Consider the following 14,208-nt stretch of genomic DNA (forward strand, 5'->3'; position numbering starts at 1 on the left):
AGGGGTCTGCAACCTGCGGCTCCGGAGCCGCATGTGGCTCTTTTACATCTTTGCTGCGGCTCCGGGGCGGATACTAGCGAGGGGAGGAGGCGCATTGTGCGCCCCGACACTCCTCACTGTGGCGGGCGCTGTACTGGCTGTGACGTCGCATGGGGGCGGTGCGTGCGTTAGTCAGGCACCGTCCCGACGTCACCTTCCCACCCGCTGTCAGATCGTGGCTCCAGAGATATATTTGTTTTAAATGTTGCAATGGTTTTGCGGCTCCCAGTTGTTGTTTTTTCTTCGGAAATGGGTCCAAGTGGCTCTTTTTGTCTTAAAGGTTGCAGACCCCTGTCCTATACCACAATAGTGAGGTTCTCTTCCCAATCTACCCGCAAGCCATTTGAGTCTCCCACAAATTAACGGTCGTTAAGCATTTATTCAGGTAAGTGCAGAGGGACCAATAAATCTGCCAAAGAGCAAAGCCCCTCTCCCTCACTGATCAGCTGAAAAGCAAATAAGCAGATTTGGAAAACCTGGAACCAGTTGAAGCGAACGCTTTGGAGAGCTTCAGGTAGAGTCCTTTGGGGAATGGGATGGTCCCAGATCACAATATCACAAATGCCAAAGAGGCTCCCAACCTTCCATTCTTTGATAGAAGGCATTTATCAGTATGCCAAAACCCAGAGTGACGCAGGATCAGGGTCAGTTGGGGGGACATCCCCAGAGCTAGCTTTCAGCCTTGCCACATCATCACTGTAATTTGCAAGAAAGGTTTGCTGAGCTTGTTAACAGCAGATCAAGCAGGGTGTAGAAAATGTAAGGCCTCCAGTGAAGGCACTGAGGGGGGCAGTTCCAGCTCTACCCATGGGAAGTCCACAGACTCCTCAATAATGCAGATTTTTTAAAATTGGAAGCACCATAGTGAAGCCCGAAGCTGAGAAGCCCAAGCCCCACTTTAGCTCTAGGTTTAAACAGTGTTATTTGCCACCCGGCTGTATTTCCCAGCAGTAGCTAAGTTGATATTTGGAAAAGTCATCGTTAAGAATGCCTTCAAGGCATTTGACTGAGTGGAGTGGGATTTCCCCGAAAATACTGTTTAGATAAATTACATCTGGGGACAGGTTTATGTACTTGATATACCAATTGCACCCACGCTTTCCAACAATGATTTCAGGCAACAGCTTCAACTCCTTGAGCATCAGCGTTGCTAAAGGCATCAAACAAGGGTGCCCTCTATTGCTTCTGCTCTTTGCTTTGATAATAAGGGGTTTTGGTTAAGATTGTCTGATCTCAGTGCACTGTGGAGGGGATAGTGGATGTGAGGAGTCCCAAACACAGACTCAACCTGTTTGAGGGTGATATGCTATTAATCCTGTTTGATCCCCACATTGCCCTCACAGACCTGAATGGGAGCAGTTCCATAGTGTGGCAGACTTGGAAATTAATTACACTATTATAGTTCTATCCCTTAACATGCCACCTGAGGACCACATTTGACTATTTACTGTTTTTGGTTTCACCCTGTGTTGTGAGAATTTTAAGTATTTGGGGGCTATCATTCCACATGGTTTTAGGCAATTGAAACCTCCTAACTTTAGGAGGCCCTATAAACCAACTCTAAATGGACTGAAAGGTTAGTTAGTGGTATCTCAATCTAAGTTGTCTGGGCAGAATAGCAGACATAAAGATGCTTGGGTTTCTGACTAGGTGAGGGATGCTGGAGCTTTTTAGCTAACATCTGAAACTCTGCTAGGTCTAAGTGGTACGATCTGCTGCTTTTAAAGCAGAAGAACAAGTCAGGGTTTGTCCATTGTATCTCTGCAAGATTCACTGATCTCTCCACATTCTGGTCAGTTTCCTTACGTGGGAGTAGAGGGAGCGTATGACTGGATCTCAGAAGAGGCATCCCATGGCATCTCTGTATGAGTGGCTCACCTCATCTCTCTTTTTTTAAAAAAATAATTTTTATTAACCGACCAATCAAATCAAATCACATAAATTCTGAATTACAAAGCCGAATTTTAAATTTTTGTTGGGGGTACCCATATTTCAAGTTCCGAAGGGGATTCCAATCATCTTCTTGCTGCTGCATTAATGTCCACAAATCTGTCCAAATAATGTTCACAATTCTATCCAGTCCTGTCTTGCTGTACCCACATCTCATCTTGTTATTTTCATATATTTTTCTTTTTTCTTTGTGATCTCTTCTGATAATCTCTTTAAGCAGGTAAACACAAATTATAATCCTGTGTGAATTTTTCCGTTTGTCCAATAACCATATCGAGATGGTTTCCATATATCATCACTTCCATAAATAAAAGCACTCTTTCCATCAGTAATCTTCACAAATCTGTTGCTTTCTTTAGTCCTCTGAGGAGGTTCACCCACAGTATGAAAACAAATGCATTCCTCCTCCCAGACATAAATCTTTCGACAGAACTTGCCAAAATGGTGACGCTGTTTTTTACTGCGTCATCCCAAAGCTCTTGTACTTTTCCACAATCTCCTTAAAACATGCTTTTGGTTAGAAATTATCTCCACACAGTCTTAAATCATCCATCTTAGGTCATTTAAGCGGCATTTCTGACTTCTGTGTGGGGGGTTTATTGGTTAATCACATAGAAGAAAGAAAGGAAAGTCCCCCCCCCCCGATCCAGTCCCGTTGCCGACATACCGAGCCTTGGTGTGTCTTCTCATGATATATTCCTGTTTATCCGACCCATCTTCTTTCTCAGAGATCTCTTCAATTAGCAGTCTTTACTCCCCATTCTTCATTGAAATATGTGCATTTGCTTCTTCCTAATTGTTTCTTTTGAAGTTGCTGCAGCTAGTGGCGCGAATCAGAGACAGCGTCCAGGAGAGCCGAAATCCACGCAAGGGCTTTCTGCCTAGTGCCCCCACCCCCTCAAGTTCGGGGGTGGTATATATGGGAACAGCAGGCAAGGGCAGTCCCCCCATTCCCTTGGGGGGCAGGGAGGCTGCTTAATCACAGCCTCTTAATTACCTCGTGTGGGTCGGAGAGATGTTATTGTCGGCCATCTTCCAATGCGCCTCTAGTGGTCGTCCCCCCGTGGCTCACCTCATCTCAGTTGGCTGAATGTAGAACCATGGATGCGCTTCTCTGAAAATACGTGGTTCTTATAGTGTACTTCCTAAAAGTCTGGGTTTGGTGTTTTTTTGAGGGGAGGGGTTAAGAGTGAAGCATGCCTCAGCTATTGGTTTGGGGAAACAATAAGAGCCCCACTTGGTCAGACCAAAGGTTCCTCTCTTCCAATATTCTGTTTCTCACAGGGGCTGACCCAGATGCCCATAAGCAAGTCTTTCCTGCACTGTGGCTCCCACCAGCTGTTTTTCAGAGGTATGCTGCTTTTTAACTTGGAGGTTCCATATACAGTAAGCTCATTTATTTAAAGTATTTATACACAGCTTTTCAGAAGGACTGTCATTAGTAATAGACCAGTGACAGGCGTATTCTCCCCAAATCTGTCTAGCCCCTTTTTAAAGCTGACTATTTTACTGGCCACCATCCCAATCTGTGGCAGAAAATTTAATAACTTTCGTATCCTGAGGAAAAAAATATATATTTTGCCAGTCTGGAACAATGAATTGAATCCTGTTCTCCTTGTCTTCACTGATCACCCACTTGAACTACTATCATGTTGCAGTGTTCACACACCCCATAATCCATCCCTCAGCAAATGCTCACTTTATTCCAGCTCATCCTTTCCCTGGATTCAGTAAAGGCAATTCCATACTCCCATACTTAAAGGCCTATTTAGCTCAGCTTCCAAAGCTGTGAATCAGATGTCTACCTGATACTTTTGAAGCTGCAATCCTGTGCACGCATGTGGAACTCAATGAGTCTTACTTTTGAGTAAAGCACTTGGGCTTCCCTGCAGCACAGCTTAAGAACATACCATTTTACCATATAGGTGGTAAAACATACTGGCTTCTTATGTACCTACATTTGCTCTGAAGTAAGCCAATGGGCCTCACTCCCAGGAAAAGTGTGCATACGACCCACAGCTTTATTTGAGATTAAACCCCACGCTGAACTTTGCTGGACTTACATTTGAGTAAATCTGTCCGTGCTGCGCTGCGCTCTTACGCATCTAGGTGCATGCTCCATTGAACCCAAACGCGCCTTCTTTCTGAGTAAACCTGCACAGTGTCGGATTGGAATTGCAAATGATGACCTTGCTGCCGCCTGGTCTTTCAAACCAAAGCAATGTTAGAGGGGTTCAGCTTCACATTAGCAAACGATAAACAAAAAAAAAACGCGTAAGATTTCCTTTCTCTCTCTCTCTCTGAAAGTTTGGGTTAGAGAAAAGAACGGGCGGAAAAATAAAAAGGGCAGTGCGTGCACTCAATCCATCCAAATAATAATAATCCGGAGTACAAAGGGAGTCTAAAATCTAAGCAAAATGGGAAGTTGAAGACGGGGGGAGGACTTGCGAATGAAAGAAAATAGTGTGGAGGGTGATCAAAGTAGGTCAGAAATAAGAGGAAAAGAAGAGAAAATTGTAATGGTTTTTTTTTTTTTGGGGGGGTAAAGAAAGGCTTCCCCGTGCATCAGCCCAGATGCTGCAGCTACAGAGGCGGCCAAGGCGCGTGTAAGCGAGGGAGGCCGCGAGGAAGCGCCAGCAGCCTCGGCGACCCCTGCGTCCGTCTGCTTGCGCGCCTCCTCGCCGCCGCCGCCTCTTCCTCCTCCTCCTCCTCCGTCTCCCTCCCCCCGCTCTCCTTCGCCTCGGAGGCGGCTTCGGCTGGCCGACTCCAATCCGTCGCTTGGCTCGATTCCTCCCCTTCCTCCGCCCTCGTCGCCGGTCCGTGTTTTGCGTGCGACCCGAGCTGTATTTCCAGGGCTGTCCATGGCTCGGTGCTGTTGGCTCTCTCTCCGTCTGATCAGCGCAGGCTGTGCGGGGCTCCCTACGGGATCAGAGCGCTCCCCCGCCGGGACTCCACTCCTCACATCCTCCTGCTGGGACTCAGCTACATTTCCAGCCAAGCCTGGCTTTATTATGTGTGTCTGCACTGCAGCCCCAGCAGCAAGATCAGGAGGAGGAAAAAGAGCCAGGACAAAGAAAAGAGAGGCTGGCTGGCGAGAGCCGCTCAAGAAAATTAAGAGCCAAGGAAGCGGCGGCGGCTGCGGCGGCTGCGGCGGCGAGAGCAGCGATGAAGGCAGGCGGATCAGGGCCACCACCTCGGCGCGATTAACACATGGAGGCAGCTAGCGAGCCCTGCATCCATGCCAAGAAACATTTGCCTTGTTTTCAGAAGTGCGTTTGTGCGGGAGGAGGAGGAGGTGGTGGTGGTGGAGGCGGAGGCGGCGAAGGAGGACACCAGCCCGGACCGGCGGCCAGGCGCAGGGAAGGACGCGGCTCCCGAGCCACGCTGAGCTTGTGAAAAGACCCACAAAAGAGAGAGAGAGAAGGGAAAGAGGAAGGGGGGGGGGAGAGAGAGAAGAATCCAACCTCACACTCCTTGATATATTTTTTTTAATTGACAGAAAGCATCCTTCCCCAAATATTGTGCATTGTTGGCCGCCCCTCTTTCGGGGAAAGCGAGCAAAACCATTTATTTCGAAGGAGGTCAGGGGGGATTAAAAGCAGAGGGAGGGGGGGGAAGCAGCCCAGAAAAGGAGGAGGAGGGAGAGAGCGGGGTACATTAGACCCAAGGGGGAGGAAGATACAGGGAGTTTTTTTTTAATGCAACCAGGTTGCTGGAAGGGGGAGAGAAAGAGAATTAAATAAACCCAAAGCTGCCACCTTCTCCCCCACCTCGTATTTCGTTGTTGCCGCTGACCCCTTTTCCGCCCCCCTCGAGCGCAAGATCGCGCTTGTTTTGCAAATGGGTTGCGTCGCTTTAGAAAGTCTGAACGGCGCTTAAAGAAAAAGAGAGTTGGTGGTGGTGGGGAAGCCGGAGAAACTTTAAATGAGGACACGCGAAGAGGAGTAGCAGTAAAGAGAGGGGTGGGAAAAAAAAACAGGCGGGGGGAATCCCCCGAAACGTTTAAATCGGTGTTTTTAAAATTGTATTTATTGATTTGCACCACGTCGCGTGCGCGCGTTTTTATTTTACTCAATTGCATTTGAGAAAGCAGCGGGTTGTTGGGGGGGGCAAAGAGGGTCTCTGGCCCGGGAAAGGTCGAGGTCTTTGGGTGCCCGAAGTGGGTGTTTCTTAAAAGAAAAGAAAAAAGAGGGAGAGAAAAAGAAGGGACTCAGAAGTTGCCGCATTGCAACAGGCAAAGAAGTAAGAAATCAAATAATCGATCCGGGCGCTGCTGCTGCCGCCGCCGCCACCACCGCTTCGCCTCTTCCAGGAGCCGCCAGCAAAGTTTCAAGTGGGAGAAGGAGGAAGAGGAGGGGGGTGGAAAGGAGAGGGAAAGGAAAAGAGGGAGGGGGGAAGGAAGACGAGAAGAGGAGGAGGAGGAAGGAAGAAAAAAAAAGAGAAAATCTCGGAGCTGGAAATGTCCAGAAGGAAGCAAGCCAAGCCGCGCTCGGTGAAAGGTAAGCGCCTGGGCTGGACGCATCCTGCTCGGGTTTGTGTGTGTGGAGAGATCTGCCTCTGTCTGAAGCGGATCCTGCCCGGCGCTGGAGTCTCTCGCCGGGCTCCGGGAAGCGGTGTGAGCGCCAGCCAGGCAGCCTGCCTGCCTCTGCCGCGTGACCAATCAGGGCTGGGGCCAGGCTTGGCGGGGATTGCGATTTTGCGAAGCCTTCCTCGCTGCTCCAGCGCCCCCCCCCCACTCGCTGCCCTTTCCCCCCAAGCTCAGTCCGCGGAGCAGCGGCTCATGCTGTCTCCATCGTCGCCTCATTGAGAGTTTTGGTTTCAAGGCTGCAGGACCAGCGAAGAAAGGACGGGGAGGGAGGAGATTCCCTTGATCTGTGCTGAGTTGCAATTCCAAGTTCTATCGCGGAGAGAGAGAGGAAGAGAGTCGGCTCTTAGAACTCCAAAAAAAGAGAGGGGCATGTGAGGGAGAGAGAGGAATGGCTCTCTTTTTCTGAAAATAGTTTTAGTTCAGCAGTGGAGCCAATGCCTTGCATGTAGAAGGTCCCAGGTGCAACCCCCGCCCCACATCTCCAGGTAGCGCTGGGGAAGATTTGCCACCTGAAATCCTGAAGAGTAGATGCAATTCTGGGCTAGGTGGGTTGACTCTGTAGAAGGCAACTTCCACTTGAGAGTTACCGCGCGTCCCATCAGCGGACAGACCACAAGTGAAAGTCACAAGCCATTAAAGAAATTAAAAAGAGCTGCCTCTACAATTTGCAGATGCATTTATGTAGGCCTGCCATGCAAACCTCTTCCTGGAGATTTGTGTGGGCCGCAAGATGCTTACACCATGAGTTTAGTATTGTGGAAAGGTTGCTACCCTAAAGAGCTTACCCTTGTTAAAATTTGAGATAAGAAATGCTAGCGTATGGGTGAGGGAGATGGATACCATTCATTCAGTTGAATGACTCAGACTTGTTTGGACACAGTAGGCAATTTTTACCTCCTGGCAAACTGGGCTGCAAGCTGTAGACTTTTTACTCCAGGTTAGTTGCCTAATGCTTCAGGACTGCCTTGTATGGCAGTGCACAATGACATTATATATAGGCTTCTACAGGTTGGGTAGCGCATCACTTTGGGACAAGACACACAGACATCGGTGTGGTGGACAGCTCAGCCATGAGCCACCGTTGACTTTCCTTCCTCCAGAACTGTCCTGTAGACCTCCACAAGGCTTGAAAAGGAACACCAGGCCTGGCTTGTGGTAAATTGCCTTGTAGATGTGGATCCACAAAGCCCTTACTCCAGAGTTCCCATTGGGCTTTCTCCAGAGTAAGTTGTTTGTAGCTGTAGGTGGGCCACTTAATCCAGAAAGGGTTTCATGGGTACCTCCAGAGTAGATCTTAGCACTGCAGCTTCGAACCAGTGAATAGTTTAATAAGTTTTGGTGGGTCTTTCAAAAAGGTAGACGAGCTTTCTAGCACAAAGTATTTAGGAGTGTAGCCCGATGTAGACCACTTAGGTTCTAGCAAGTTTCAGATGACTGTTGGCAGGAGAACTCCAGTTGTAAGTATTATAGTTTTGAGGTTAAGAGTTTCACTGACTGTTCACTTCAGAGCCAGTTTTCAGAGACTGTGGAAATATTTCCATAACGTAGCCTTAGCCTGCAAGTTGTAAACAGGTTTACTCTGGAGTTGGAAGGCCAGGAGCTCACTGAGGAGCTCACTTTTGGTGAAATTTTTCCAAGGCAACATATTTCTATGGATTACCATTCTCCTAGCTCTTTTTGAACTGCTCAGCTTCCTTCTCCACAATGCCCCATGTATCCCCTAAGAAGAAAGCCTCCTTTATCCCACCTTGGTAGACTTTGGGGTTTGGAAAACAAATATTTTGAAAAGGGCAACCAGAATGATCAAGGGACTGAAGGAACTCCCCAGTGAGGAAAGGTTGCAACATTTGAGGCTTTCTAGTTAAGGAATTAGGTGAGTGTGGGGTGATGGTGTCATGATCCAGGTGTGTAAAATTATGTGTAGTGTGGAGAAAGGGGATAGAGTGAGGTTTTCCTCCCTCTCACTTCTAAAACCTGAAGGCGTCCAATGCAGCTGGATGGTGGGTGAATCAGGACAGACAAAAGGAAGTACTTCTTCACACTGTGCGTAATTAAACCGTGGAACTCGCTGCCTCATGATATATGGTCACCAACTCAGACAGCTTTAAAAGGCATTCAGGCAAATTCCTGGAGGATAAGCCTATCCATGGCTACTAGTCATGATGGCCATATATTGCCTCCAATATCTGAGGTAGTACCACGTGCCGATGGTCACAGGTGGGCTGCCATGCTTGTGCCCAGCCTGTGGGCCTCCAACACTCCTCTGCTGGACCAGGGTGAGGACAGGAAGCAGGACTAGATATGCCTTTGGTTGGATCCAGCAGGGCTTTTCATATGATGCTCAATGGCCCATCTCAAACACTGGCTCCCCACAGTTCTCTAGCTTTTGCTGATCTTGAAAAGTTGAACCCATGTCCGCCTTCCAAAGCCCACACCTCTAAATTGCCTCTTCTCTGTGGAATTTGCAAGCCATTCTGCCCCCCCTCCCCAACACCACCAAACAAAAGTCACATCCTCTTTCAACAAAAGCAGCCTTATAATAATCCACAGACCAAGGCAGAGCAGGCCTGGTTCATTGCCCCCAAGGGCAGTCTTGTGACATTCTGTTGGCAGCTAATGCTGAAATGATTTTTATGTGGGCAGGAGAGTAAAATAACTGCTCTTTCTCCCTTCTTGTTGCCACCACCGTAAGATTTTATTCCTTGCCATGGGCAGGTTAATGGGGTTTTGTAACAGGGACGTGATTTGATCCCCCTCTGGTCTTGGTTTCCATAAAGCCTCCCCCCACTCTCTTATCCTCCATCCTTTTCCTTGTATAAAATCAGGAGGAATGGCTTTAAAACTTGTATTAATGAACGGTTTTCAATTGGTTAGACAAAACGAGGTTCGATTATGAGGGAGAGGGAAAGGGTATCCCCACAATCTGGCTCTGTATGTCTGTTTGTGGGGTGAGGGAGTTCAGCCACTTACTCCATGTGGTGTGAAGGTGCTTGCACTCTCCCCAACCCCTCCAACCATCCATTTTAAAGACTTGTGTGCCCTTGGCAGAGTGGGAGCGGAGTGTGTGTTTGTCTGCCTGTCTTTGACCACTTGGTACAATAAACAGCACCTTGCAAAAAAGATCTGTTTTCGTTTCCCCCTTCGCAATGGGTGCAAACCTTAGCAAACAGCCTTAACTGATGCATTAGCAGAGGTGTCCCGGCTTCTCCTCCTCCTCCCTTTCCCCCCTCCCTGCCTCACGCTCAGGAGTATAAGGATTTGTGGCTCTATTTCTGTAATGGCTGCTAGACTGTGCCACTTTCTTGCTGCTCTTATTGCTCAATGCAGACAGTGAGGGCTGGAGGAAAGAGGGAGCAGACTCCTTTGCAGTTTGTGTGACAAAAGTGGATGGATAAGGAGAAGCAGATTCTCTCTCTCTCTCTCTCTCTCTCTGTGTGTGTGTGTGTGTGTGTGTAAAATTGGGACATGTTGTATGCATATGCAATTTGTGATAGTGGCACACTGCTCCTTTTTGTCCCTGTGTGATCTTGAATCAATCAGCACCTTGTAGATATTTTGATTGTTGATGTGGGAAAGTTGATCCCAGCAAAACTGGAGTGTTAATCTTGAATTTCTCTGCTGTTACCTTGAAAATAATAGAACGGGGATAGTAGCCATTACAGAAGTAAGGAGTGTTTGATGTCCAGATCCCAATTTAATGTATGAAGTGAGTTTAGGGGAGGGGGGAGGAAGAATACTGTATTGTGAACAGGGATTGGATATCGGGTTGTGGCATGGCACGTTACTTACAGTACAATCCAATACATATTTGCTTGTAGGTAAGTCTCACTGTGTTCACTGGGGCTTACTCCCTAGTAAGTGTGTTTAGGATTGAAGGCTTAACATAATCAAGTAACGTACATCACAAATAAAAAAAAAGATGCAAGGAGCTTGATTGTAGACGTATTTTATAACCAATTCTGGCAGGGGAATATTAGAAATGAATGGAATAAAAGCTGTCACAAGGATGCGGTGTCTGTCTGTCAATCAGTCAGTGAATCATTCAGTCATTTGCTTCAAGCCAATGGTTTGGCACAAGGAGAAATAGAGCCCTGAATGACTAAAACTATCATAGTTGGTTTGCGATAGGTATTAAGGAGGGAACTCAAAAGGTGTGGCCGGGCAGAACACACACACACACACACACACACACACACACACACACAGTCAGAGTGTGCATAGCTGATGCCTCCATGTGGTTTACAGAGTTGTGCAAATTGTTATGGTGATTGGTACCATTTCAGGTGGTGGACTGGTGATCATTATTGCACTGATCCAGAAGACAGAACATGGTACAACAGCTTGCTTGCTGAATAGTTGGTGCTTCCCTTGCTTGAGATATTTCACACTACCCTCCCCCAGTTTCAGTTTAACACTGCAACTCCACATCAAAAAAGCTTCTCTGTGAGTGCAGCCTAAAAGCATGAAATTGGAAAATTTGGCATGGCCTAACAAGGTGCCAGTTGATGCTCGGGATTCCAAACTGAAAATTTAATGGCCTGTGTTTGCTGAGAATTTCTGTCCATTTTAGAGAGGCAGTGATGTTTATATTTGCACCTTGTGGCTTGTTACTTCCAAATTACCTCCCTGTGATTTTCAGATGAAGGGCGGTATAGAAATTTAATAAATAATAACAATATTTTTTTAAGTGATATGTACTGTTTGAAGACTTTGAAAAGGCACAGCAAACCAGTTGGCTGAGAAATCTTAAAACCTATGCATATATTACAGGTTGATCCTATTCATGTATACTCAGAAGTAAGCCCTACTGGGTTCAGTGGGACTTACTCCCAATTAAATGTGTGCAGGACCATTTGGTTCAAATCCTAAGCACACATATAAAGTCCTGTTGAACTCAGTGGGGCTCAATAGATATGTATAGGGCGGCATTCTTTACGATTTGGTGAGTGTGTTGGGTTGAAATCCTAAACACTTACTGGGGAGTAAGCTCCATTGTTGAGTAAACCTGTATATATTTTATGATGGCTATTGCATGGGTAGCTGCCAAATGACATTTTCTTTCAAACAAAAAAGGAAGGGTATAGGTTTTTTTAAAAAATGAATAATGCATTTTTAAAAATACAAAAATATATGTTCTGCTCTGGATTTGTGACTGTTTTCCCCCAATAAAGTTTATTGTAATTTTTTTAAGTAACCTGTATTGAACCCACACTGTATTGAACCCATAATAATATAAAAACTTTACATAAAATACCCTTTCACCATCTACAAAATCATTTTCCAGATCAAAATATATATTGTCCATTTGCTTTCCCCCCACTTTCCAGATTAAATACATTTGTCTATAAGCTTTTTCCTCATTTTGCCCTCTTGAACATATTGTCAGCGTAGAAGGATACCATTGAAACCATGTTCCTTTGACATAATTTGAAAACTGGTGGGACAATGAAGAAAAGGCTCCTCATAAAAACTTTCCAGCAACTTCTGATAGTCCTGATCCTAATATTTTTTTTCTGTTTAAAATGAGGTATTCTTGGGTAAGAAAGGCAATCTCTTGAATTTTCTTCTCCCCACTCCCAGCTAACTGACTACAAACCTCACACTAAATTTAAATGATTATTAATTGTAGACACTGCCCGTTTTAGTGTCGAGGAGAAATACCTAAATTTTTAAAGGATTTATGGCAGGGAAAATGTTCTTTGTATTTCTTCCTGCAGGCCGAGGACTCTTGCTATAAAATCTGTGTTTAAGGTATCATAAAAGCGAGACCTTCACATGAAACAGAAGTTTGAAGGTGTCTCTTACAGATTGATAGTATATTTTAACCTCTCAGCTGTATGTCAGCTTAACAGTATGGTATTATGGACCTCTGCAATCCAGGACAAACTCTTGCAAAAGAAGCCCCAGTAGTAATTGATACAAGAAATATAACAACCTCAAGGAGTGAGGGGAGGGGGAGGGGGAGGGGGAGGGAAGAGTGAACTACAACAGTGTCAGGTGGATTGGGAGGGGGAATATTTGAAAGCCAAAGTTGTTCTTTGAGGGGGAGAAAGTACAAGGCTTGGGAGGTCTTGACTCTTGCTAGGTTGAGGGTATTTCATTAGAAGTATGGGTTCAGAAATACATCCTGAGATGGTAGCAAAGCAATCCCATTTCCCAGGAAGCCGTCCCAGGATGGCAGAGATGCATGCCATCTTCTAATACTTGTGATACACATGTTTTATGAGCTCCTTTTAAATTTAGTTAGGTGTCCTCCCTTAAGCTGTTCTCTATTCTTTTGTTCTGTTTTCATCCTTGTAGTATGCATAATTTGGACAATTATTCTGTAACTGAAGCAAGTGACAGTGTTTGCAATCCAAAATGGTAATTGAAATTCCAGGTTTTGTCTATTTTAAAACTTGGAATTCTCATCTTTTAAAAACATTGAGTGTTGGATGGTCAGAAGGCAAATCGGAGATCCACACATGGACTAATGTTGACTGGATAATTCGTGACTTCATAGTGGAAATACTGATTCAACCAACCTTCTTCTGTCTTTACATTTTTGTACATAAAAGGATAGATTATTTTTTGAGGGCTTGTCATTCAGGTTATACAATCAAGTAGCTAGAACTCCCCCCCCCCCATTAAAAAAATACCCACCAAGTGCATTTTATGATCTTGGGAGCTAGCAATCTAATAGGTTGCCACAATCCATGTTTCCATGGAAATAATTGAGATGGAGAGGTAATAAATAAAGAGTTCTAAGGTCACAGGTCCTTCAACCTAAGACAGGCAGAAAATAGGTTTAAATTACAGAGATCTCTTCAAATAAATGCACACAGGCTTGTTTCCCTACTTGAAATATTTTTTTGGGGGGCTGTCAGTTTTTCAGTAGCATATAATCACTGTCATGATGACAGAGTTGGATATTGGGACTCCCCCTTTTTTGTAATCCCTCAACCCACCTCCTTTAGCAGTTTTTCTTTAGGCAGTGTGAACCCATTTCTATGTCAAAAGTTTAAGGATTAAATGATGACATCTGTGGTAAAAAGGATGCACCATTCTGTGGGTGAAAATGCAGATCGTGTGGTAATAAAAAGCCATGGATCTGTGTGAATAGCAAGTTTTAAATATGCTGATGGCTCCTCTTTAGTTTTTTTAAATGGGGTGAAATTACTTAATCAGCCAAATGGGTGTTATGCTTTAAGTAAAAATTCATGAATAGGAACCCATTTTCTTCCCGTATGTTCAGTCTACTAAAAAAAAATGTAGTAATTACTGTATCAGTATCCGTTCATTTAGACTGGTAGTGGTAGAACTATTTCCTTGATAAAGGGTTTAAACCTTATAATTAAATACGTTGATTATGTTAACCATCCATTGATAGTATAAATATAATGCAAGCAATCATTGTGGTTGGCTGATAGAGTTATTTCCATTCAATCTAGTTTTGTTTAGGGGCGTATAAGGATAGTTTTGTAATCTCACTTCAAGCTTTGACTAAAGCCTGCCTAATTATCGTGTGAAAAGTTCACACAAATTTAGAGACCAGTTTAGATTTGCATTATGGTGAAGATCCAAAACTGCGACACACACACACACATTTGTAATTGTAGCCAGCTTTTTTTTTTTTAAGAATCCAGATGGTA

At 45.3% G+C, this 14,208-nt stretch overlaps 1 protein-coding gene across 3 annotated transcripts in view; it reads left to right on the forward strand.

The window, feature by feature from the left end:
• ZNF423 (zinc finger protein 423) overlaps window positions 1-14,208 on the forward strand; it is a 339,629-nt gene that overhangs the window by 11,102 nt on the left and 314,319 nt on the right. Inside the window, exon 1 of one of the 3 annotated variants that reach the window (XM_081201113.1) lies at window positions 4,871-6,488. The exons of 1 other annotated variant lie outside the window; for it this stretch is intronic. In XM_081201113.1, coding sequence (XP_081057239.1) covers window positions 6,449-6,488 — 40 coding nt within the window. In that variant the 5' untranslated portion in view covers window positions 4,871-6,448. Of the gene's footprint in view, window positions 1-4,870; window positions 6,489-14,208 lie in introns of those variants that run through there. One more of the 3 variants, XM_081201115.1, reaches the window with a different exon arrangement.

This window comes from Podarcis bocagei (assembly GCF_964188305.1).
Source record: "Podarcis bocagei genome assembly, chromosome: 7".
Classification (NCBI taxonomy): Eukaryota; Metazoa; Chordata; class Lepidosauria; order Squamata; family Lacertidae; genus Podarcis; species Podarcis bocagei.